Source organism: Convolutriloba macropyga, chromosome 7 (assembly GCF_964194025.1).
Source record: "Convolutriloba macropyga chromosome 7, txConMacr16.3, whole genome shotgun sequence".
Taxonomy (NCBI): domain Eukaryota; kingdom Metazoa; phylum Xenacoelomorpha; order Acoela; family Convolutidae; genus Convolutriloba; species Convolutriloba macropyga.
The window spans coordinates 41,071,990-41,099,212 of NC_134474.1; the positions used below are offsets into that span (position 1 = coordinate 41,071,990).

At 36.6% G+C, this 27,223-nt stretch overlaps 1 protein-coding gene across 1 annotated transcript; it reads left to right on the forward strand.

The window, feature by feature from the left end:
* Positions 1-2,475: 2,475 nt before the first annotated feature.
* Positions 2,476-26,560, forward strand: LOC142342867 (CTD small phosphatase-like protein). The gene is made up of 7 exons (XM_075394501.1): positions 2,476-2,752; positions 14,624-14,823; positions 16,229-16,330; positions 16,497-16,646; positions 16,950-17,048; positions 24,078-24,164; positions 24,389-26,560. Exons 1-7 carry the CDS (start codon positions 2,635-2,637, stop codon positions 25,172-25,174), a joined length of 1,542 nt encoding a protein of 513 aa, XP_075250616.1. The 5' UTR covers positions 2,476-2,634; the 3' UTR covers positions 25,175-26,560.
* The last annotated feature ends 663 nt before the right edge of the window (positions 26,561-27,223 follow it).

Sequence of the window (27,223 nt, forward strand, 5' to 3'; positions counted from 1 at the left end):
TGTTCTCTCTGAATTTCTCGGTTCTCAGTTTTGGAATTTTGAATAATCTGCTTTTAACTCTACCATATTGGTGTTCATAGGTTTCTATCATTGGAAGTGCGTTTTCTTTATCATGATACAGTTTAGACAATAGAAGTAAATCATTGAGTTGCAGAAACATAGGAAGCTGAAGTAATCTTAGGGATACCATGTTTTCAAAGTACGACGCATTCCTATAGCCCGTTATCCACTTCAACGCACGTTTTTGAAAGCATTCCATTGGTCTCATACTTCCACTCGATGGGTGCCAAGTGCTTGAAGCAAAAGTAATCAAGGTTAGAATTAGGGATTTGTTAGCACAAATTTTCACTCTCGTTTCCATATTCTTCGATAAATTTCTCTTTAGAAAACCAAAAGTTCGATTAGTTTTCGCAAGCCTAGACTCGAGGTGCTTTGCCGCTTTCAGGGTACCTGTAAGCTGCACTCCCAAGTCAGTCCCTTTGTGGATTGCTCTAATGTAGTGTTATTCATCGTAAGGCTGAGGGACTGTCCCTTAAATGCTATATAACAACATTTTTCAGCAGCAAGTGACATTCTGTTCCTGGATACCCAAAGTGAGATTCTGTCAACTTCTTTTTGAATTTCTTTTTTTGGTTATTTTTGTCAATAAACAAGAACTTTGCGTCATCCGCATACAGATATGGGGTGCTGTAAGGTAAGATCACGGTTGAGATTGTTGAAAGCATTTTTTGCGTCGATAAGCAAGATCACCTTTGAATCTGTGTTTTTAAAGGCAGCTCTCAATGAATAGATTGCATGTTCATTCCCTCCTTTTTGACCCATGTATAAATGCTGATCACCACCTAATCTCTTAAGGTCAATTTTATTACATTTGACAATAGTTCTTCCTATAATTCGCCTGAGGACTTCCCCAAATCCTATTGGTCGTACACCGGGCCATTTATCAAGAGCTATCAGCCGACATGAGTTATATGGAAGAAGGAAAGTCAAATCAGACTTAGCTATCCGTATTTCTAGTTTAGCAATTTTTTTGCATAGATCAGTTGAGGACGACTTAAAGGAAGTCCGAAGCCTTCGCCATTCGTTGGCATCTAGACCGGGGACATGGCTTCCATACGTCTTCAAGGCAGACTTTCTAACCATTGAGGCGTTGAGTTTTTCAAATATGGATTGATGGTGTGGTAAACTTTTTGGATGTTCCTTGCTCACTAGGTAATTCAAATTTGCTTTGCATGGTTCCGGATGTTTCGCGTAAGACATCGAGGACTGTTTTCTTGTCAACTTTGTCAGCTAAAGAAAGGACACCACCTTTCGCCTCTTCTGCAAGACTTCGAAGGGCATTGGAAATTTTCCCTGACAAGCAAGTTGTGGATAGGCAGTCACACACTACTACTAAATGTACCTATATTTAATGATACAAATGAAACTAAGGTACCAGTTAAAAATGGCAATAAGCGCCTGTATCCCGCCAAAATTACCTGTGAATTGCAGCTCTGTGCGACAGCTACAACAACAACAAACAACGACGGTCAGAACAGAAGTTGCGAAGTACTTGAATTGCCTAAGAATAGAACCAACAGGTTACGTGGAGAATTTCCGTTCAGGCTAAACCGATTGAGGAATCGTTTGAACAAACACTGAATTTACCAATCTGGCTGGTCTAAGGAACCGACTTCTGAAGAAGTTGTGCAGATTCGTTAACGAGTAGTTTTCGGAAAATATCTGCGCATTGGAAGTAGCATGTAATTGCGGCTGGTGCAGAAACAAGTGGACTTTGTTTTAGAGGACGAACTACTAGCAACACCCAGCAGTGGAAGCTGCGAATTCACAACAACAGTTTTAGGAGTTCAAGGCCACGCTGTACATGCACCGTATTGAGTGATTCGTTCGTTAGACTCGCTTGCATGTAACCCTTGAGGCTGAGGAGTGATGAGTTTTTGATGTTATGATGCATTTTTGTTCAATACGAGCCATACTTCGATTTTTCCGTAGCTCTGTCGAGCATCTGATTTAGCAGAATAGCCTTGAAATCGTTAGCGTAGCCATAGGTGTCTACGTCTTTTAGGATTTCGGGAAGATCGTTGACCTATAGCCTCCCAATCATTGTGAATATGCCATAATGAGGGGGAGAGGGGTATAAAAGGAAAACCCGTTCATTCTTGCTACAAATTATTTGACGAAGCTGGCAATGTTGCAATTTCATGCTTTCTTTGTGAATGAGTTTGATACTGTGTAGAGCCAATATTCCCAGAACCTTGTTCATTGCATTACTGAACTGACAAATGAAAAAAAATTGAAACTTTCTGGTGAGTAACGTTTGTTGTCAATTATGTTGGTCCTAAACAGAAGCATCGATGCTGGAGAACATCAGATTAGTTAAACCAGTGTAACGCAGAATTTCCAATTTTGGACAGAATGATGTGATTTTTTTCAAAGGGTGACTATAAATAAAAAAAAATTTGTGAAACTTTTAATTTGTCGTGGAAAATTGAAAACATCATACTTTCAGACGAATGAATGCATAGTTTTGAACATATTGCGAGCCATAATCTGCACAGAAATCAACCGTCTTTAGAGATTCACCTCATTGTCCAGTCAGTTTCGAGAAATGAATAGAATATTACACTGTTTTTAATGGTCAAAGTTAGTCTAATGAGTGATCCTTCCGCCGTTATTACCCAAGTTAACAACCCAAATGAACCGGCTAATCCTTCCAACACCAATAACCATGCAGCTTCGGAGACCACCACAGGTACGTTTACATAATCATCTAGGTTCTGATAAGATAAAATAACGGTGCTGCTTTGAAGCTTAATTTGATATTTGAAATTGATCATTAACAGTCGCCGTCAGCCTCTCAACAGCTATTATTTAGGCTCTCTTCTTTGTTTAAAATTCAAAAAAAAAATTGAATTGCATTGGGGCGCTGTTTTTTTTTAAGATCTGCTTACACATTTTTATGATTTTCGAAGTTAAGTTGGATTAGTGATTTTGGTCACTTCGGTACAGGAAATAGAGCGAAAAGGCGAGTGGTTTTGCGACGTGAAATTTTCTCAGTCGATTTTTCAGATAGTGAGAAAACGGTCTTTGAACAAAAATTCGCTTTCTCGATTGTGATTTTTTTGTTCTCGTGCTGCAATTTGTCTTCTGTTTTTTCAGAGCAATTTTTCTGAGTGGTTTTTCCATACCATTCATAGTCTATTATAGGTCTAGTGTTTTGTTTAGTCAATGAAAATTCTTTGAATTGTATGTCAGGACTTGTCCTTCTATTTTTTTAAAAAAAATTGCGTTACCTTTTGATCACGTTTTTTGGTTTACATGAGTCACGATTTTCACGCTTGACTCGTGACTTACCTCACTCACTGTTTCAACTGAATAAATTTTAAGTTCTATTACGCATTGAATAACGCAATGTAGTTACTGCGGTCAATGTCAAAAGAGCAAAATTAAAAGAAACCGGATAAGATAAAGCCCGGTCATTAAGTCAGTTAATTAGGCTTTCTAAATTCATTAGAGTGATTGCTAGCTAACATTAGCGTTGAGCTTAATAGCTTTCAGTTTATAAGTTGAATTAGGTATAGTTTTGGAATCTACACTACTGAAACTGCACGCCAAATTAGAACAGTTTTTGACAATGAAAAGAAAACAGAAAAAAAATCAGGTCAAATTCTATCTCCTTTTCCATTCTTCTGTTTCAATCCAAACGCGCGTCAAGCACGTTAAGGGTGGCTGTTTTCCGGCAATTTGCCGGCTTTGTTTCATTTTTATCGTGCTTCCTGATTCCTTCTGTAGATCTAACTTCTCTGTAGATTTTTATGTACATACTGGTTGACTTATCATCCCGAGTTTACCGACTACCTTATTAGTGGAGAGGCTTCATTTAAAAAAACATGCAAAATTGCAATATTCATAAATTTTTCAAATTGGAATATTGAGATGCGCATTTAGAACTTCAAAGTTCAATTCCGTCAACAGCCAAATTATCCAATGATCTTTTTTTTTATCCAACCGCATAGGGAAAGCACTAGTTTTAGGAAGTGCAAGTGTGTTTTGCTCGCCTTGAAATTGCCATAATGAAAATTAATTGCTCTCAAACGAAGTTTGTAGCTATATTATAAGTCCCGTTGGTCTTTTTATGCGATTTTTCGCTTGACCGAATTTCGGTCTGACTCATTTGTTTTTTTTTTCGTCCAAAAATGAGACAAACATTTAGCCCAGAGGGCATTAAATTCTCTTATAGACTTTCAACTCACTAGTCTCCAAGTATGCGGTTCACCGAAACTGTTCTGTAGACTTATACTTATGGTGAAGGGCGGTTCTTAGAGGTTGAACCCTAACCCCCCCCCCCCCCCCCACCACCACATCAGCGCCCCCTCTCACTTCACCCCCCCCCCCCCCACCACCACTACTCCTTCACATCGTTCAGGCCGTAAGGGCCCGGTGCAGCCAAAGACCCCCCAACGTTGCGCCTCTCATCAGCCCCCAACCCCCGATGCACCCCCGCAGTGCTCACAATACGCCCCTCCAATCAGGCGAACGCAAGCCTAATAGCTAACGGTAGCTCGCTACTGACGAAGCCAACTGCTCGCCGGTAGTTTGAGAGCAGTTCGCCCGACGTTAGTCGGTTATCTTTATTATTATATTACAATCCAAAGAAATAACCTTTTCTTTTGAAATAAGTTTTTGAGAACTTTATACTCAGCCCCTGATTTGATTGAGCAATTTTAGTTTAATATTTTGAGCACTAGTTAACTGTTTATGATCGGAAATTAGTTCTAAGAAATTCAAAAACTAATTGTTCAATTTTTAATGTCATTTTCGAAAACGTAATTGCTCTCCCTTGTGAACTACTGATGGCTGAAATACTGATCTTTCTTAAAAAAATAAATGAGGATCAGTGGAGTGCGTATGCACAATGTTCCAGCGTGTCAATCAAAAGTATAGTTTGGAATAATAAATACCAGTGACGGTCGACAAAAAATGACCGCTCGAGATACAAGCTGCAAAAAATTAATGATTTTTTTAGTAAAATTTTCTGATAAAATTGCTTATGCTTTTATAAAACGCTTTTAGAAAAACTATCTCCCACGCGCATTCAAAGTCGAATATTTACAAAAAAAATATTGAAATGTTTGTTTTTCACCAGTTGTTTGTTATGCTGCCTGTTGTCATCTAGCTTTTTATCCCTATTGACAGATATCGCTTCAATTCACTGCTAAGGGTTTCTGGTGTCTATGCCACTAATGACTCTAAGGCAAACATTTGAGTTCCATTTGTTGTTCATTTTGTTGTCTTATGAGTTAGTCTCATTAGTCACAAATCTTTACCATTTCTAAGGAGGTAAAAGTCTTTCGAGTAGAAAAAATGGTAGCAAATTATTCCACGTTTCTGTTCGTTTTGACTGGTCACTTAGTCTCAATAATGGCAGGTTTCACAAGCTACTAATAATTTGTGTGAATTAATTAATTGTATGAGTTGACTAGTGATTTTTTATGACTTGTTGTGATAAACTTATTAAATAGTCTCCACGTGCACCCGGGAGGCTATTTAATTCTGTTTCAGCTCCTGATTGTAATTATTTACTGTTGTATTAGAGGCCGGACTTTGTTTGGGTAGCCCCAGTTACCGGGGACTTCAGATTTCGGCGGAAGAAACTTGTATCTTTCATATTCGACTATTGCAAACGGTGTAGTATTTAACGAACACTAAAGCCCTGTCTTCCGAGATCAAACTTTTGGCGAAAGGATTCTTCGCAATTGTTTGAGTTTTTGTTACATTAGGTTATTTTCTCAGTCAACATTTGGCGCGAGAATTCTCCGCATTTGTTCAGCTGATTTATTTGTCTTATAGTTATTCAGATAAAAGGATTTAGATTATTCGTTTAATTAGGACTTATTCAGCGCTTACTGCAGTCTTCGGATTGTATTGATTTGTCCCAAACAATGACGGCTTTGTCCCCGCCGCCTCCCCCATGCAATCGGCTATGCACTGTTTGCATGGGTTTATGTACCGAACAAGAACGCGTTATCTGCGTTCAATGTAAATCTAAATGTGTTCATGGATCGTGCCTTGGAATTGCTCTGACAACAAGTTGCATTGGAATATTTTGGTCTTGTCCGAGGTGTTTGCCAACTTTTTCAACAGAGTTATCAGCCCCTGATTGAATATCTGCTCTTGAAGTTAAATTACAGAAAGTAGACTCGCTAATTTCTGAAATTCAATCTCTGAAGTTTTCAAGACGGGCAGAAATAATAATCATCAGACGACAATCAGTGCAATTAAAAGACCACCGAAAAGATGGCATCTCTACATTGGTCGTTTAAGCAACTCTGTCTCTACGGATGATATAAGATAATATTGCAAGAACAAGGGAGCTGATCTACTGTGTATCCGTGAAATATCTAGGGAAGATTCTTGTCTGAAATGTTTCCATTGTGTATTCAAATTCGATAATGATGAAATTGAATCTTCCGAAAATGTTTCATTTTCACGATTTTATTTCAATCAGAAAGCGAGGGAATGGCTGGCTTCCTTTGATACATGACTATCAAATTTCAAAAATGTCAATGAGCGTGTTAAAGTATGTTTACAACGCAATATAGATTTGAAATAAGACCTCGCAAATAAGAAATTATTAAAGCTAATGATTTTAACCTTATAATTTTAAAGGAAACCTGGATCAAAGAAAACGCAAATGATGAGATTTATCTCCAGCAGTGTTGCCCAAATGGCTATAATTACTTAAGTGCAAACAGAAAAGAAAAAAAGTGGCGGAGGATTAGCGGTGTTCTATGATGGAAATTTATGTGTCGGTAATTTTTCAAACAAGAGTTTTACCAAAGCGGAGGTTGCTTTTCTTGAATTTACGTCGGGCAGGTCAGTGTATCTTTTGGTTTGTATGTACCGTCGACCGTATACTAATGTACGTGTCTTTATAATTGAGTCAACATCTTTCATTGAGGAGAAAGCGCTGTTATTCAAAAATTTTCTTTTTTAGACGATATCAATATTTCTATGCTGCTATCAAATGATGGGTCAAGAAATTTGATTTCTTTTTTGGATGAATTTGGTTTGCAACAGCAAGTTACCGTGTCTACTCACAAAATTGGTGGAATGTTAGACCAGGTTATAACATCTGAGGAGGTTGAAGTACCAGAACCTCTTGTAAGTTTCGTTACAAGCTCTGATCCTTGAGATGTGCACTTTGACCTTCTGCAAAAGCACGAGAGTTTAGCTGTATATAAGGACTCGTGCAAAAATCGCAAAATTTTGATCTGGTAGCGTTTGCAGAAAGTATTGTTTTTTCCGATCGACAGAGAAAATCCTTAAAATGATTGGAACAGTCTTCTAGTGAACGAAATCAGCTACGTTTATAAAAACCATCCTCTGTTAACTAAATTTGTGAGAAATCATACGTGCCCTTTCTTTGACGATAGGCTAAGAACGATGAAAAGATCGAGAAGAAAGTTTGAGAAAGCTTACCGAAAGAATGCTAATTCCCAAGCCAAAAGCGGGTTTCTCAATTCAGTTTTGGAGTACTTTGAGCTTTTTACCAAAAAGAAAAGTGAATACCTCGAAAAATGTGTCGCTAGTAAAAATAAGCGTGTTAGGTATTGTATGCTGCAGCAACTCTTAGGAAGAAATAATGTCCTGCCGCAGTCACTAGGGGAGCCTGAATGTCTAGCAAATAAGTTTAATGCTTTCTTTGTTAAGAAAATAGAAGCCGTATTAGTTTCATACCTCCAACAAATGGTCTAGAATTGATCACATACAACAACCCTGGACAGTTTTCAAGTTTTCAAACTGAGCAATTTGCAATTACTTCTATCAAAAATTTCCAACGGTACGTTACCCAGTGATGTAATACCAACGAAGTTATGTAAAATAGTTTTGATAAATTCTCCGGACTACTTTTTTGCATTAATTAATTCAACTTTCTAGACATGATAATTCCCAAATCAATTCAAACAAGGAGTCGTGAGGCCGCTCATAAAGAAGTCTAACCTTGATCCTGAATTGTTGTCGAGTTATCGCCCTGTGACAAATCTAAGATTCCTGTTAAAAGTTATTGAAAGAGTTGTTTTTGAGCAAGTTATTTTCTATCTGGAATCCAATAATCTCACGAGCAAGTATCAGAGTGCTTTTCGTTGCTGGCATTCAACAGAAACGGCTTTGCATAAAGTCTTTAATGATCTTCGTTGCAATCTAGACAAGTTGCGCTCCATGATGTATATTGGTTTAGACTTGTCCGCAGCGTTTGATATTAATGATCATCAGTTTTATTAGAGATATTAGCAAAAAAGATTGGTTTGCAATCCGTGGTGTTACTGTTTATTAAGAATTATCTTTCGTATCGTTTGCAACAAGTTGTCGTAAATGGATGTCTTGCTGGTGGTGTTAATTTTAAGACGGGTATTCCACAAGGCGCGGTTCTTGGTCCTTTATTTTTTTCCTGTTACATGCTGGCTTTAGAAGATAAGCTGAAAGAACTGGGAATAAAGTATCTTTCATACCCAGATGATACCGCTCTTTGTTTTGTTTTCGGTTCGACCCTCAGTCAATGCATGTTTGATGATATTTTGACCTCGATTCAACGTTGGTTCTGCAATGCAAAATTGAAATTGAATGCGGATAAGAGTGAGTATATGATTATTCGGAAATGTAAAATTATTAAACATGGTCTTTTACGTCTGCCGGAAGATGGTGACTACACTGAAGAGGTAAAAGTTCTAGGTTGTTATATTGAATGTCAACTTACTCTGCAACGATAGGTCAACTTTGTTTGTTCGAATTCATTTTTTATCTCCGTAAAGTGTGGTCAGTTCGTGATCATGTTGAAACATCAGTCCTTATTGAGTTAATTAGAGTTTTAGTGTTATCACGTGTTGACTACTGTAATTCTCTTTATTATGGCCTGCCAAACTTTTTATTAGCAAAACTTCAGCGAATAATGAACTCTGCCGCGCGTTTGATTTTTCGATTGTCACCTTCAAACCAACCTCGTTGTACTTGAAGCAACTACACTGGTTGCCAATTAGGCAACGCAATGTGTTCAAAATCCTATTGTATGCTTATCGCTTTGTACACCAGCCTGGCAAACTCCCACTATATTTATCGGAACTAATGAAACGAAACACGCTGGTTACAAGGTCTCAATATTTTTACAATTTAGTTGTTCCCAAATTTCGCTCTAATTTTGGAAGACGTTCGTTTTCGCATGCTGCCGCTGTTGAGTGGAATAAATTCTCATTTGATTTGAAACTTATACCATCTAAAATTTTATTCAGGCAAAAACTCAAAACTTATCTTTTTTTCCAATTTTCCTGCACTGTTGAGATTTTAAATGATGCATTAACCAATAATAATAATAATTACTTTTACTTCGAAAGAAATTTTTGAGTTCGTTTTAGAATTTTCCATTTCCGGTATCTTTTTTTCTGTGGTCTTTTTGCTTATCTTCAGTATTAGTTTTCTCATTTGGTTTCTAGTGCGGCATGATTCAGGTCAAATTGGTGGCTGCTTTTTAGGCTTATGTTCCTACTGACTTCAAGCACTTTTTTGGAAAGGTTTTAGTGAACTTTTGAATCTTGCCATTGTTTGTTCACTCTTTTTTCGCCTAATGGAATTGGTCAGGATATTTTCATTTCTAAAGTTGTACAGTATTCTGTGGTTAATGGTTTCTATGAATTCATTGGTTGGTTCTTATTTTGAGGCCAATCTTTTTAAAGATACTGATTTATGCCGAAGTTCTCATGATTTGCTCCCTTTTTACTTTGTCTCTCATTGATTTCCTTAAGGGTCTTACATTGTATGCGCATGCTAGTGATTTATAGTGTCCTTTGCTATACAAAGTGTTATTATTGTTTTTTATTTTTACAGCCCGAATTTTCGGAAAAAATTTTTTAAAACTTTTTTGCGCATTCAGGTTCGTGTGCTTTGTTGACAAAGTTTGACATTGCTGGAAAAGTGTCAATGTTTTAGTCAATAGTTTATTAGTTGATTCAACCAATTCTCTGGATTGTAATTCAGGACTAGTCATGCTATGTTTTTCTATTCGTCTTCCATTTTTTGTTACGACCATTAGATGACGCGCCAAGAAGTCAAAATGCGCATTTTTTGGCGACTTCAACCACTGCAATAGAATTTGTGTGTGTGTAACGTCTTTTTTACTGCAGTCTTCATAGGTGCTTAGGTCAGTGATATGATTTAATTTTATATGACTTGGCTCACTCAATAAAATAAACTCTGAATTGAATAGAGGTCACCGAAGCTGGATAATTATAAGGCTACATGATTTGAAAGACATCAGTTCTTGAGATTTAGTTTGCAATCAGAGTTACATTTTCAACAGCAGCCTCTCTTTGACGTTGCTGATTTTTAATTATGGGATCTAAGAGGTCTATTTTGTGGAGATTTCCCGGCAATCTATCGGCTATGGTTTATTATTCGATTTAATTATTAAGCGATAGCTGAGGCTATTATTGGCCTTCTCTTGGTTTATTTATTTCGTCGTCGAGATTTTTGTTATGACCATATGACGTCACAATCACTTCAAATCTGCTTTTTGTTCATTCGTTCATGCAATTTCCAACCGAAGTGCGTGCGTGAAGTCTTTTTTCACTCTTATTGGAGCGAGTTTTTTGTTCATTCGCGTGAAAAAGTTTTTGTCACACGTGACTTACCTCACTCTCCAAAATGACTTCCTTACTCTAAAATTGACTTTTCCCTTTAATTCAGAGATAGGGCCAAGTGTGTGTGTGTGTGTCACTCTAATTGAAGGTTATTTTAGAGCAGTGAATAGAAGTAGCATTAGGATAAACAAATTCTTTATAAAAAATTTAACGTCTCAGCATTTAATAAAAAGCATTTTTTTGGTATGTTTCTTTTACTATCTTTTTGAGACTGCCCATCTACGAAGCTATTGCGGATATTTTCTGGCAATCTGTCAGCTATGTTTTAATTGTTCACTGATTTGAAGAAATGTTATAGCGGTTATATTAGTCCTGCTTTTTAAATCAATTTTTGTGAGCACCAAATTTTTGTAACATTCCGTCTCGAGAAACGGGATCAACTGGCAAACCCCCAGGGCATTAAGTCTCGTCTCTGAGTAGCTCTAAGACCTTTTGCTAGTTTTTTTCTAAGTATGCAATTCTCCGAAATGATCAAGGAGACATAAATTATTGATTTTATTAAAGTTTAACTCCCCGGGACAACCGCTCCCCTAACCCTAAACCCTCCCACCGGACTGCATAAGTGTAAATTTACGATAGAAAGGAAAATTTAAGACGGTTTCCATACCGCTCCCCCTTTTTAACCCTTAACGTTATAACCCCCACCGCCACCATTTTCTTATCTTCACCCAGTAGAGGTAAGCTTCCTAAGCTTATAAGCAAGCGATTACTAACGCCAACCGCTAGCCTTCATTTAACCAGTTTGTCCGACGTTGGTCAGTTATGTTTAATTAATAGCCGCCCTCATCTTCTCAGCCGGCTATTATTGCGCTCGTATTTTTTACAATTCAAAGAATTTGAATTGTATTGGGGCGCTGTCTTTTTTTTTAAGATCTGTTCACACATTTTCATGATTTTTGAAGTCAAATTGGAGTGGTGATTTTGGTCACGCCAAAACAGGAAATGGAGCGAAAAAGCGAGTGGTTTTGCGGCGTGAATTTTTTTTTTTGCTCTAATTTTAAAGTAGAGTGAGAAAACAGTGTTTGAACAAAAGTTCGGTTTCTCGGTAGTGATTTTTTGTCCACATGTGGCAATTTCACTCTGATTTTTACTGTTTTTTCGATTTTTTGGATCGGATTTTTTTTCTGAATGGTTTTCCCAATCCATTCAGAGCTCATTCTGGACCTAGTTTTTTGTTAGAATCAAAATTACATATCTCACTAGTGGTTTTTTGTTCTCCCTAGCAGCATTTTGACATTGATTTTCTGTTTTTTTTTTTGTTTTTTTTCATCTGATTTTTTTAGAAATGGTTTTCCCAATTCACCCATTGTCCGTTCTAGGTCTAGTTGTTTGTTAAGTCAATGAAAATTCTTTGAATTGTACGTCAGGACTTGTCCTGCTATGTTTTTTTTTTTTACTTCGTCAAACTTTTTTTCGCTTTACCATTTTGCCGCTTTTTCGACATTTTGCGTGAAATCTGTTTGACTTCTCTAGGCTAGTTTCTCTCTTCTCTCATTCTGCTAAAAGTGAATTTGAACATCAGTTGCTAAGCAAAGCAATTCAAAATGAACAGAGTCGGTATAAAAAATTGAAGTCAGAAATAGAAACGGGATAAACCCATAAAGCCCAATTTTAGATGCCCGCTATTTGAACTTCGTTTCTTTAAGTCTTAGTTACGATCTCTAATGCTTATTGGTGTTGATAGTAGCCCCTGTAGCCTCTCTCTAAGAAACAGAAATATGTTCAACGACGAAATGCCATCAAATTAAATCGGACTTGAAAATTGTTTTTGTACAAAAATCATTTTTTTTTCAATATCTATTCTTTCAATCCCAATCATGCTTATTGGAATCAACGGCGGCTATTTTCCGGCAATCTGCCGGGTATGTTTCTTTTTCCATAAATCGTTTAATTTCTGCGGCGTTTTCCGTATTTTTACAATTATTTTTGGTTGCTGTATTGGATTATTCAAACCACAAGCTGTACAATTTGATTTTTTTGTGCTACCGACTTGTCTGATAGATTGTCTTACAATTTGACTTTTGTCCTCAGAAACAGGTAACACCCGGACGGCGTTAAGCTGCCGAACACGTCTGTTAAAGCTTTACTCGTCTCTATGTAAAATCACCGAAGCTGCTGAAAAGACAAGTTTCTGATAGGGGCAGTTTTTATGGTATCCACTTCATTCCACTCCTACCCCCACAAGCTCAGCGCTCCGCGAGACCCCCCTTTTATGCTCGTTTTCTCCCTCTTGGTTAGTCTTAGCTAGCTTCCTTAAGCCCCAACTTGCTACTGAAGAAGCCAACTGCGCACCAGGAAGGCTTCAATCTTTGTAAAACGGCACTTTTCACAAATTTAGGGGGGACTTTTGATGAGACATTTTACCAAGATGAATTTATTATTAATTGAACGAGTTTGTTTGTTCGTTTTTTTTAGTTTGCATTATAAATTAAAATTCATTTTCTCCATTTCCACTGGGTTTATAACGTTGCATTTAATTCGGCAAACTGAATTCTAACTCATCAGGTCTTGAAAGGCTGAAAAAGTTTACTAGATTTCTATTGTCAATGCCCCACCAGTATTAGCTTTTTCACTATTCTGATAGGGCATAGTAATAATGATGATAATAATGATTTGAAATAATTGAATAGTGTTGTCCTTTGCATCTGATCTGTTTTGATGCCCCAACGTGATCTGTTTTGATGCCATCATAAAGCACAGAAATTTACTAAAGTTGTCTGATAGTATTTAAAAAAATATAAGAATATTTTGAAGTTTTCATATTTACGCTGAGAGTACGTAATGTCAAAAAATCAGAAAAATCCAGGTGAGACAATTCTATTGGTCTGGTTTCCAGTTGGCTATTAGAGTTTTTGCTGTTCTTTTTTTTAAAGAAAAACTGATTGTCAATAATTTTAGGCTTTTTACTATGCTCGGTTCAGAAATTGCTAGTTTTGTAGACATCAATTGAATTTCTCCATTTTTTTTTTTTAATTTTTCCGTAAAAGCAAATTACTGTTAATAAAAGCATCAGCCCATTTTGGCAAAATGTCAAGCAAAGTAAATGATAGTCAAGAGAAGGGGAAGAATTCTCGGAGAACGCAAAGAATTTGTTTTTTTTTTCTAGTTTTTGATAAGATTTATCCATTCGCTAAGAGTTTTTGAGAACTTTTTTTAACTTCAATAGCTTTCCAAATTATTGAAGAAAAATTGATTACGTGTTTTTTTAAACAAAAATTTGCAACAAAAACAATAAATTGACAATTATGTGCAATTCATTGTATGATTTTGAGCATTGATACTAAAGCTTCTATACATTAGCTCAAGAATTATTGCTTTGAAGCTGTGTGTTGTTGAATTGGAGTAGATTGTTTTCTTTTGTTATAAGTGCATGGTATAAAAAGTACACTTTCTACGTATTTGAAATAAACGTTTGCCTCGCTGTAGTTTACGAACTTAACAATTGAAGTTCAGTTTTTCACTGGCGTAGTCGGTGTCTGAAATTGCTTCTTGTAAATCGAAGCAGCAGAGACTATTTTATACAAAGTGTTGATCGTACTTAATCTTTGTTAGTTTTTGTTGACATTCAAGTTTATGTATAATGGTGTTCTTTTCTGTTTATGGCATTTGGCAGGCAGTTATTGCTAGTCTTCGGTTGACAGTATTTTTTTAATGTCAAATTAACTTCTTTTGAAAGTTATAGCCTTTTGATGTAGCCCGATTAGGATAGATTTAATTAAGTTCGCAGTAAGTTATTTAAGCAAATTCTGTCCAATTTCGGGCGCGTCAAAATTTGTCACAAAGTACCACTCGTGTCTTGGTTTCAACGAGTAGCTTTGGTGTCTGTTATCACAGACACAGTTGCTATGTATTATGCAGTGAAATAAGAGCCATTTATGTTTCAATGAGGACTTCGTCCTCCTTCTTCAACTTACTCAATCGCGACTTCTTAGACTTCGTCGGATCCACCAACATCAATGGCCAGAAGAAGGACAAAGAAGCCGGAGCTGCCGGGGGAGCCTCTCGGTCGGGAGGTGGCGGTGGATGTTTCCGCTCCCTTTTCTGCTGCCTGAGAATTGGTAATAAACGGCCGAAGCCGGAGAACCCGCCTGTAGCGCCACTCGTCAGCGCGCCAGTAGAACCGGCACCTGTAGTAAGTTCTTCGATTTTACACCATTTTTTTTACCTGTGCAAGTTTTGAAATTAAAGTTCCAATTTAATAGAAAAATAAATTGAAGTAACTTGTTTTGGAGCATTATTGCTGTATAAACCAAACCTCACAGAACGACCTCATTAATTGTTTAATAGCCGCCCTCATCTTCTCAGCCGGCTATTATAGCGCTCCTATTTTTTTTTTACAATTCAAAGAATTTGAATTGTATTGGGGCGCTGTCTTTTTTTTTTTTTAAGATCTGTTCACACATTTTCATGATTTTTGAAGTCAAATTGGAGTGGTGATTTTGGTCACGCCGAAACAGAAAATGGAGCGAAAAAGCGAGTGGTTTTGCGGCGTGAATTTTTTCGCTCTAATTTTAAAGTAGAGTGAAAAAACGGTGTTTGAACAAAAAATCGGTTTCTCGGTAGTGGTTTTTTGTTCACATGCGGCAATTTCACTCTGATTTTTACTGTTTTTTCGATTTTTTGGATCGGATTTTTTTCTAAATAGTTTTCCCAATCCATTCACAGCTAATTCTGGACCTAGTTTTTTGTTAGAATCAAAATTACATATCTCACTAGTGGTTTTTTGTTCTCCATAGCAGCATTTTGTCATTGATTTTCTGTTTTTTTTTTGGTTTTTTTATCTGATTTTTTTTTGAAATGGTTTTCCCAATTCACTCATTGTCCGTTCTAGGTCTAGTTGTTTGTTAAGTCAATGAAAATTCTTTGAATTGTACGTCAGGACTTGTCCTGCTATGTTTTTTTACTTCGTCGAATAAAAAAATGTTTCGCTTTACCTCATTTTGCCGCCTTTTCAACATTTTGCGTGAAATCTTTTTGACTTCTCTAGGCTAGTTTCTTTCTTCTCTCATTCTGCTAAAAGTGATTTTGAACATCAGTTGCTCAGCAAAGCAATTCAAAATGAACAGTCAGTATAAAAAATTGAAGTCAGAAATAGAAACGGGATAAACCCATAAAGCCCAATTTTAGATGCCCGCTATTTGAACGTCGGTCCTATAAGTATTAGTTACCTCTCTCTAATGCTGATTGTTATTGATAGTAGCCCCTGTAGCCTCTCTCTAAGAAACAGAAGTATGTTCAACTACGAAATGCCATCAAAATAAATCGGACTTAAAAAAATGTTTTTGTACGAAAATCTTTTTTTTTCAATATCTTCTGTTATTTCAATCCCAGTCATGCTTATTGGAATCAACGGCGGCTATTTTCCGGCAATCTGCCGGGTATGTTTATAAAAAGCTCCTGTTAGTCCTAGTTAAGCGTTGACCAGTAACTCGGAACGAGTATTACAAAAATAACAGCTGACAAAAATTACAGCCGATTATAAATTGGGTTCTTTTTACACAATGCGAGCGTAAATTAGTGTGTGCGTGGTGTTACAGAATCGGGGTCATTCTCTGCTGCCTTGCAAGAACCCTTTGGACCAGCACAAAAAATGTGTCGTCATTGATCTGGACGAAACACTAGTTCACAGCTCCTTCAAGGTACGCAGACCTCCTTTCTATCTGTTCCACAACATCCCCCCATCGCCACCCCTTGCACAGAACTGACGTCATCCGCTATTGACAATGTTTTGGCCAAACATCTTTTTGCGTTGTACAGCGTAAATAACTGACAACCTAATAGGACAGGGCTGGTTGGTTGTTTTAGCCGATAGATAATGCGGACTTTGTGGTCCCAATAGAGATAGATCTGACAGTGCACCAGGTGTACGTGCTGAAGAGGCCGCACGTGGACGAATTTCTGCGTAGAATGGGCGAGATGTTCGAATGTGTTCTCTTCACCGCCAGCCTCGCAAAGGTTCCTCGCTAATTATTTCAAGTGTCTACAATGCTCCTGCTCTGCTCAAAAAGTTCTCGACTGATTCAGTTATTGCAAATGATGTTAAAGATAGCTTGTGCTAAAATTTTTGACCTTTGTAGTTTAGCGTTGGAGTGAAAATGAAAAAATGTCCCGAGTTAATTCTGTGACAAAAGTAGTTATAAAAATGAACATGTATTCTGTTGCTTCCTATTGTCTGACGAATTATCGACTGCACATACTTAATCTAGTAGTCAGTGGACCTTATCGAGCTATCAGTGAGTTCACTGTTTTTTTTTGCAGTATGCTGACCCAGTAGCTGACCTGTTGGACAAGTGGGAGGTGTTCAGAGCCAGACTGTTTAGAGACTCATGCGTCTACCACAGAGGCAACTACGTTAAAGTAAGCATACAACTCAAGCAGGGAGGATCGTTATAGTGCGATGGTACAATGTTCCGTCCCCGCTCATCCACAATACTGTCTGAATTGTCTACCAATTGAAGCAGAGATAGACTGCCTCTAAAGAAATTCAAATTTTGTTATTATTAGCCGCACAGCGATAGCTGGGGCTATTATTGGCCTTCTCTTCGGTTTTTACTATTCAAAGAATTTGAATTGTATTAGGGCGCTGTCTTTTTTTAATAGCCGCACAGCGATAGCTGGGGCTATTATTGGCCTTCTCTTGGTTTTTTTACAATTCAAAGAATTTGAATTGTATTGGGGCGCTGTCTTTTTTTTAAAGATCTGTTCACACATTTTCATGATTTTTGAAGTCAAATTGGAGTGGTGATTTTGGTCACGCCGAAACAGGAAGTGGAGCTAAAAAGCGAGTGGTTTTGCGGCGTGAATTTTTTTCGCTCTAATTTTAAAGTAGAATGAGAAAACGGTGTTTGAACAAAAATTCGCTTTCTCGATAGTGGTTTTTTGTTCACATGCGGCAATTTCACTCTGATTTTTACTGTTTTTTCGATTTTTTGGATCGGATTTTTTGCTAAATAGTTTTCCCAATCCATTCACAGCGCATTCTGGACCTGGTTTTTTGTTAGAATCAAAATTACATATCTCACTAGTGGTTTTTTGTTCTCCCTAGCAGGAGAACAAAAAACCATCTGATTTTTTTTTCATCTGATTTTTAAAACCGGTTTTCCCAATTCACCCATTGTCCGTTCTAGGTCTAGTTGTTTGTTGAGTCAATGAAAATTCTTTGAATTGTACGTCAGGACTTGTCCTGCTATGTTTTTTATTTCGTCGTCATGATTTTTGTTACGACCATATGACGTCAGAGCCACTTTTTGTTCATTCGTTCATGCAATTTCAACTGAATTGCATGTGGGACGTCATTTTTCGCTCTTAGTGGAGCGAGTTTTTTTGTTCATGCGCGTGATTAAATTTTTGGTCACACTTGACTTACCTCACTCTCAAAAATGACTTCCTCACTTTGAAATTGACTTTTATTTACTTTAATTCAAAGAGATAAGGTCAGATGGGTGTGTGTCACTCTAAATGAAGGTTATTCGAGATCAGCTAATAGAGGCAGCGATAACTTATACAGATTTTTAATCAAAATATAACAGATCAGCCTTCAATGAAAAGACGAAATTTTTTGGTCTGTCTTTTTTACTGTTTTTTTTAGACTGCCGATCTACGAATCAATTGCGGCTATTTTCTGGCAATCTGCCAGCTATGTTTAAGATCTGTTCACACATTTTCATGATTTTTGAAGGCAAATTGGAGTAGTGATTTTGGTCACGCCCAAACAGGAAGTGGAGCGAAAAAGCGAGTGGTTTTCGGCGCGAAATTTTTTTCGCTTTAGTTTTGAAGTAGAGTGAGAAAACGGCGTTTGAACCAAACTTCGCTTTCTCGCTCGTGGTTTTTTGTTCACATGCGGCGATTTGACTTTGATTTTTTTTACTGTTTTTTCGATTTTTTGGATCGGATTTTTTTCTAAATGGTTTTCCCAATCCATTTATAGTTCATTTTAGGCCTTATTTTTTGCTTGAACAAAACTTCCATTTCTCGCTGGTCGTTTTTTTGCTCACATGCGGCATTTTGACGTCGGTTTTCTTTTTTAAAAACATTTTTCGATCTGAATTTTTTAGAAATGGTTTTCCACATTCACTCATAGTCCGTTCTAGGTCTGGTTTTTTGTTTAGTCAATGAAAAATTCACTGAATTGTACGTCAGGACTTGTCCTGTTATGTTTTTATTTCGTCAAGATTTTTGTTACGACCATATGAAGTCAGTCTGCTTTTTGTTCATTCGTTCGTGCAATTTCGACTGAATTGCGTGCGTGACGTCATTTTTCACTCTTATTGGAGCGATTTTTTTGGTTCGATCGCGTGATTAAATTTTTGGTCACGCGTAACTTACTTCACTCTCAAAAATGACTTCCTCAATCTGAAATTGATTTTTCTTATTTTTTAAATCAAAGAGATAAGGTCAAGTGAATGTATGTCACTATAATTGAAGGTTATTTAAGAGCAGCTAATAGAAACAGCAATAAATTATACAGATTCATAATGAAAATATAACATTGACCGTTTAGAGATCTTTCTGGTCTGTTTCTTTTACTATTTTTGCAGATCTACTGCAGATCTACGAAGCTATTGCGGATTTTTTCTGGCAATCTGCCAGCTATGTTTTTAACTTTGATAGATTCTTTAAAAATGGCAGGCGTCTATTCAAAAGGGTTCGTACCAGTGAGATTTTTTTCACTAGAATGATCTCTCGAACAAACGAAACGAAAGACATGAAATCAACTCAAGTGCAAAAAAAAACAATTTTATCAAGTGAACAACTAACGTTACAAAAAAAATGAGCCCAGAAGTTGAAAAAGAACTCTTCACTCTCCTAGAAGTCTAGATGTGATGCAAAATCAGATTAAAATGGAGGGGCAGAACTCTTTCCAAAATATGTTATTTTTTTGAAACAAAGCTTAAAAAGCCAACAACTGACAGAGAAATTTAGATTCAAATATGGTCATTTTTGACATGAAATTTTAACAAATATGATTGACAGGCAAGGCATCAAAAATAACAAAAAGCCGTAAAGCCTATTAGCCATTACCCTAATTCAACCATTCGTAAGCTTCTATTCAACTACTGTAATCAGAGATCCTTCTGTACTCAGGCGGTAGCAAACCTACGGAAAAGAACGTCTTAGGCCACAACTCAATTTACTAAGTTAAAACAAGTAGTTTTAAAAGTAATCAGTAACATTAGCTATAAAAGAGACATTATGAAGCCCTTTTAGACCCCGTTATATCACTGAAGAGACCTCTCAGTGTTGTTGCTGAGTAACAATTCACTTTAAGAACAAAAATGTACCGAATTTTGTTCAAAACACGTAGTGTCAAGAAATCTTTTGTTGCTATGCACCACTTAGAAACAAACATTGAATTTGCTGGACTCAGTAGTTTATGTTTTGTAACTAAAACTATGATAGATTCTTAAAGGACGTACGCGTATGCAAAAAAGAGGTTATTATCAATTTATTTAACACGTAGTGTCCATGTCAAAAAGTTACTTGTTGCGCAGACCAAATCAGAGAAGGACATGTGTACAGTAAAGATGTTCTTCATTTCACTAGAATGAACTTGAGAACAAATGGAACGACAGACATGAAAGCAAATCAAGTGCATTTCTACATTGAAAAGACCTTTCTATCAAGTAAACAACTAGTTTGACTAAACTGTAAAATTCAAACCGTAAGTACAGCCAAAGTTCAAACAGTAAAATATCTCAAATAACAGTTCAATTATTATTCAGCTTGCCGGATCTCTCATTATTTTCAATTAGACTGCCGAAATAAGAGAATTGACATCCGCGCTCATTCTTAAATCTAAAGTGAGAATGCATTTTCAAATAGAGGTCCTCCAAGCTAGATAATCATAAGCTAAGTCGTGAGTCATGTACTTCAGGTTTGGCCTTGTCATTTAACAAATGCTTTATCTTGCGAGAAATACAATCTAAGAATTTTTCAAAAACTAAATAACTATGAACCAGAACATACGGCTGAGTGAGACTAAAAATTCTTTTTACTGAGAGTAATATGAAAGTCGACAAAATAGACTTGAGGCGATTTTTTTTCATAATCTGTTATTATTCTTTTACAGTTCTAAGTTGATTCGCTGTTAAATTGACAGAATTACTAACGCTTTGTTGCCTAGAGACACTGGTAGCAAAACAACCAGAATAATCGATAGGTCCAATTGTAAACACGATTTGAACAAAAATTACCAATTCAATGAAAAACCAGATAGACAAAATTTTTCATTCTTTTGCAAAATAAAGTGAGTCTTATGTTTCTGGTTAGCTTTCAATCGAACAGGAAATTCAGATCACAAAAACGGTCAGAACCAAAAAAAATCAGTTTTTTTTGTGAAAACATTTTGTGTCCAGTCATAAAGACACAAGCTGTGAAATGTAGCCCATGAAAAGTTCACCTCATTGGAATATTGAAATCAATGAGACTTTTCTTTACTCAGATTTTGTCAAAAGTACAGACGTTAATTATATATTGTGGAAACTAGAATTTTTTAAACTAAAAATTGTTTCAAAGTAATCAGTACCATTAACTCTAAAAGAGAGGCCTTTATTTAGGTCAGCTTGCCAGACCTCTAATTTAAGAGCTCATTTTAGATGTATAAGGGATTGCAGAAGATAATTGACCTTCGCACTCAAATCTAATGAGAATGCACATTCAAATAGAGGTCCTCCAAGCTAGATAATAATAAGCTAAGTCGTGAGTGAGGTGTTTCAGGTTTAGTCTTGGATGTTCAGCACAAGTAAAAGTTCACACCAATTTAGACAACAGCATCGCATGTATTATACGTCGCCGGAAAGTTATGGCTGAGTTATGACAGAAAACCAAAATAGACGTCAAATGGCAGCAAAAGTAGCAACAATGAATGTGGCTCTAAAATCCCAAAAATCTAGATCCGTATCCAAACTTGTTTTATACTATAAAAATACAATGAGACAAGAAATTAGCCTGGGTTTCTCAGATTTACAGGATTACGTAAGTTTTGAAAATGTTAACATAATTGTGCCAAAATTAACATTTTTAAAAATGAATAAACAATCGGTATGAAATATATAATGTTTACAAATTCTTCACCTCGAAAAAGACGAAATTTTGAAAAAGCCTTGAAATGTTGAGCAAAAATTACCATAAATGTGATCAAAACCCTGAAATGTCAAATTTAAAGCACATTAACACCTCAAAAAGAAATTTGAAAAAAAAGTTCTATACTCTACGCTGGACGGGCTTTCTAATGATGCCACTCACAACTCTGTACGGTAAACATATCGATCGGCCAATATTTACTGACTAAAACAAAATAGTTGATCGTGTAGTTCCTCACCCCACAAGTTGGGTCGGAAAAATTATATCAGTCTTGATTCAAGCATAGTTTGAGGCAGCTTGTTTCTGTGACAAAATATCCGCTTAGTTGTATAGCTGGTAATGTCTTGAGGAGCTTATTTTTAAGAGTAAATATTGTGAAATAGTTTTTTCTGTGGTGATAAATATGCCAAAAAGTTTCGAATGTTATTCTCTTGAAAAGATAAGCAATGCGAGAAATTTGAAAAAAATAATTTGGGCAAGGGAGTGAAAAACTCCAACTTCTTCTCCGCAGGAACTGGTTTTATGGTGTTTTTGATTCAAATATTGGAAGGGAGAAAGCTAGCAAGGGAAGGGTAAATTAGATAATTAATTGCTATCAAACGATGCGTAGCTCTAATTATAGTTGCGAAGCTGAGCGGAGCTATATTGCGGTGTTCCTGTTTTTTTACTATCCAAAGAAATTGAATTGAATTGAGTCGCTGTCTTTTTATGACTCGAAGAGGAGTATTGGAGAGCGTCCTTTTTTCAATTATTTTTTGTGGATTGTATTTTAAACATGATAAAAAAGTAAATGGCGCACGTGAAAACTAGGTGTTTAGGTCAAACGGCTGAACGGATTGAAGAGCAGAGGCAAGAGCGTGAATTTGTGTTCTTACCGCATTTTTAAAGGAGCGAGGAAAGGGGTGTAGAAAATTTTTCGCTAAGCGGCTTTTTCGAATCACTTTTTTAGTTTTTACTTTAATGTTTGGGGAGGTATTTTTTCCTAAACCAAATTAACAAGTAACTGTACGTTTGGGTGCTTTTTGACGATCTCAATCGCATATTAAAGTGTTATCTGCTATCATGAGCTATTTTTATGATTTCATCATTTTAGACGCTTTAACTTTAAGTTCGTTTTAGTTCAGAAAATGATCAAAATTTAAACTTTTTTGCCTCATTTCTCTTTTGTTTCTGCCTTGCAGAATATTTTATAATGGTCAATTGTTTGATTAGGGTTGTTTGTAGGGTTATGGTTAATAAGTAAAAGCAATTAAAAGTTTGATAGCACATTTCAAAATAAGTTTATCCTTTCTTCAATTTTTACTTGTATTTCAAGTATTTTCCTGTGCGTTTGTGTGTCGTGTGGGTGATCAATGGTTAAGCAAACTGTTTCTTAAGTTTTGTTGAGAAAATATTCTGAGAATTCTCTGTTTTTAGAGAATTAATAAACAGGTTCAGTTTTTGTCCTACGTTTTTCTTTCCAAGAAAATATTTTCATAATTTGTTTCCTCCGTTTGTTGTTTCAAATTAAATGGTACGATGAATTTAATAGATTTATCAGTTAGTGGTTAGCTAGGGTGTAACTTCGAGTAGATTCCTGAGTCTTCTGGCTATGTTTTTTAAGATCTGTTCGCACATTTGTATGATTTATGAAGTCAATTTGGATGAGTTATTTTGGTCAAGCCGAAACAGGGAGAAGAACGAAAAAGCAAGTGGTTTAACGCGAGTGAGGAGACGGTGATTGATAAAGAAAAGTTAGTTTTTTCGATTGTGATTTTTTTGTGCACATGCGGCAGGTTGACTTCTGTTTTCATTGTTTTGTTGAGTTACCCTCTCATTAACGGCATTTCCGCAAGTGACGTCTTTTCTCACTCTATAGTAAGTGAGCTTATATGATCTACCTCACTCAATGAAATAACTTCTGCATTTCAAAACTTACGTTTCATTCGAATTATTTAAATGTCAAATGTAATCATATATCTAATGGATGTCCCTAATAAAACTGGTTTCTGTGGAGTGGATTTAGCAAGCTTTATTAATTTATCGCCAAATATGTTTTTTCGCAACGGTTCGGGAGGTCAGTGGTTCGAATCCCGGCGGGGGAAAGGTTGTTTGCACCCATGAAAAATTGATCTAGCCTACAGCCCCTGAATTAAATCGCCTCGCCTGTCGTTCAAGAGCAATTCTTCCGATATTTGTCGGTTTATGTTTGTATATTGGAGTTTTTTAAGCCTCGAAGCTGTAAGCTGAGCGTAGCTATGTCAGGAATTTCAATTGTGTGCTGTCCTTTTTTGCTGAACTGTGACCTATCATGCAATGTTTTAGGACTTGGGTCGACTAGGCCGAGAGCTGAAAGATGTCATCATAATCGATAACTCGCCTGCTTCCTATATTTTCCACCCTGAAAATGCGGTAAGTGCTTTTTTTATAAAAATTTTAGCTCCATCGATTTTCCCAACTAGTTTATTTTGGGGAACCACCACTTATACTTATGTTCTGCTCTTTGAACTTTGTAAAAAGGAGTGCTCGAAAGGAATGTTTTCAAAAGTAATCGTAAAGTGACCATTAACAGTTGTATAGGTGTGGTGTATGTATGTATGTGTGTATTACGTAGTTTACAGCATCATGTCGTTTAGATTCCTGTAAATTCATGGTTTGACGACATGGAAGACAAAGAGTTACTAGAATTAATTCCGACAATGGAGAAAATAGCCAACACAAAAGACATTTACCCCATTGTGAAGGAATGTGCCCTGTCTAAACAGAAACCTCCCCTCACCTCAGTTAGCATCATACCCTCGCAAGAGATAGGTGCCTACACAATTACCAGTCCCCCTCCACCCCAGCCTGCTCCTAGCCCAGGTGTTGGCTCCAACGTTGCTCAGTGTTCAGGGGTCTCGGAATCGAGGAGTGGCGACGATACGGCTGGATCCACTGACTCCTATACGGTCATGGCTTCGACATCCACTGCATCATACGCCGCGCCCTTTCCCGGGAACACACGACTAAGTGGTGCTATAAATACCACGACTAACACCCCGACCTCAGCAATGGCGGCTGAATCGCCGTCAGTTAACGTAGATGATAACAGTAGCTCAGTTACAAAGCCAAACCCTAATAATTCGGATAGCGCAACACCTAATTTTAGTCGAGATAGTAATCCTAAAACGAACACTACTACAACCTTAACTACTATATTCTCAACTCTCGCTGGTGGTGGCAACAATGTCGAGTCGTCAACTACCCGGATCCAAACGGCAACAAAAGCGCAGGGCGAGCTGGAACCGAGATCTTCCGAATTAGTCGCGGTATCGAATTCCTCTCAAGTTGATTTAATTAACGCAGACTCAAATGCTCCCACGCAGAAGTCTGGAAACCCGATAGCCAGTATAGCAGGAACCACAAATTCAACCCAGGCTTAGATTTAACTTTCCATCGATTTATGACCGTCGACACCAAAATCCCATCAGCAATTATCGTCCCGGAATCTTTCTATTTCGCCTTTACCTCGTTATAGTTATGCTGTTGAACTGTCGTCGCCTTATTCTCAGACACCATTGAGCGAACCTAAATCTCTGTACAGTAATTAGACCTCCCTAACCTAATACTTGGAACCTGATTGTTGATTATTTGCTATCTTATCCGATTATGGATCGGAATTGATAACTTTGCGTGGAATCCCGAATTGGTTTTCCCGACCTGGGCATTGCACTTGGTGGCACATTTCGGGTGCTCATTTTTTGATCAGACGTATTATCGCACGACTTAAATAAATTCCTATATATAATCTTCAATACTGATTATTACTGCACGAAAGGTACTAGTCTGACCAGGTTGCGGATTCGTTTTTTGGAAAGGGAAACGACAAATTAACCAGGATTCCTCTACAGATATTGCCGAGTGAGAAGGAATTATGTAAGCTATTACCAAACAGGAGTAAATTGTGCTCTTAGAGCTTAGAGATTAATACAAATTTGTTTATTTCCAAATGGTTTTACAAATTACTCAATTCAAATTCGACTAAATTTTAATCAAAATTCGATTTACGTTTCAACTCTTAATGTTGGAATCAATTAATTGGTGTGGTGAATTCCCTTTAAATTTTTCCCTGGTTTGGACTGAACAGCTGACTATGATATCAGTTTATTAATACTCATTTTTTACAAACCTTCACAGCTATTAAAAAAATTATTTTTATAACTTGTTCAGCCCATTTTACAATGATTTTTCTTTAATAGTTGCTTATCTACCTGAATCACGTTTATGCGTTTTCATTCCAAGAATGACGGTCAAATGAAGACTTTTTGCAAAAAGGAGATTGAAAATTAATGTTTCATTTTGAGCAAATTTATTTTACGCCAAGATCACGAAAACTGCCCGAATTTATCAAGTAGTCGAGATTCTCGGAGTGGCTTTTGTTTAACCAGGTATTTTTGTTTATTCCATCGCTTTCTGAACAAATCAATTGGGAAACAGAAGTCAGCTGAGATGTACGTGAACAAAAACAATTTCTTCGTAGAGGTTTCGTTGAAGTTATCGATTTAATGAAAGTCCGATCGAATGATAAAACTGATCAGCAGGACGTCATCTAATCGCGCTTCGAGGTCAATGAAATTCTTCAGCGTTTTTCAAATTCAATTTACAGTCGCGGCATATTACCAAAAATTGTTGTCAACTGAATTTACAATTGAAGGAGCTAATAAATTATGGCTTTAGTCCTTTGCAAAAAAGCTGACAAAAGGCTTGTTAGCTCGTGTTGGTTGTTAAATTGAAAAGTTAATTTTGTTCTCATTGTTTGTTTGCTTCAAGTTTTTTTCAAAGTTACCAAATGACGTTCTGTTAGTAAAGGTCGCAGTAGTAGCAGTTTTAAGCTAAAGTTTGAGTATCGTGGCTTTTTACAAACTTGTTTACGATTGCGTGTGAGTTCATCTTCGTACACGCCAACGATTCAAACTTTAAACAACAGAGTGTTATATGGCGTTTAGTATTAATTTGCTTGCATTCGTTTGTGTGAGAGTAATCATAATTCAAATCTGCCGAACATCTACAAATTGGTATGAAAAATAAAAATGCGTACTTTTAAAATAACAATATGTAATTTGTAGTTGTGTGATGATTAGTTGTGTGATGATACGGCTATTATCGCTCAAGTTATGCGGAGAAAATATATATTAATCTAAATAATCAAATGGGAATATTTCAGTCTCGCAATAAAAATTACCCCGAGTTTATTCATTGGCTGCCGATCAAAAATTTATTTCTCATGACCCGACTAAAATATAAAAGTTAAAGAGGATGGTCAATGGCTCTGAAAACTTGACTGAAAATGTATTCAAAGGGTTTTAAACGTTTTGAAAAGTCTAGCTTAGCTAATTTTTACTACGTTGAAAAAGCTATTGTGTTGACCTGACTTCAATAATTGAATATAAATTAAATATTACACCACAAGTTAAATTTCAATGGCTGTAAGA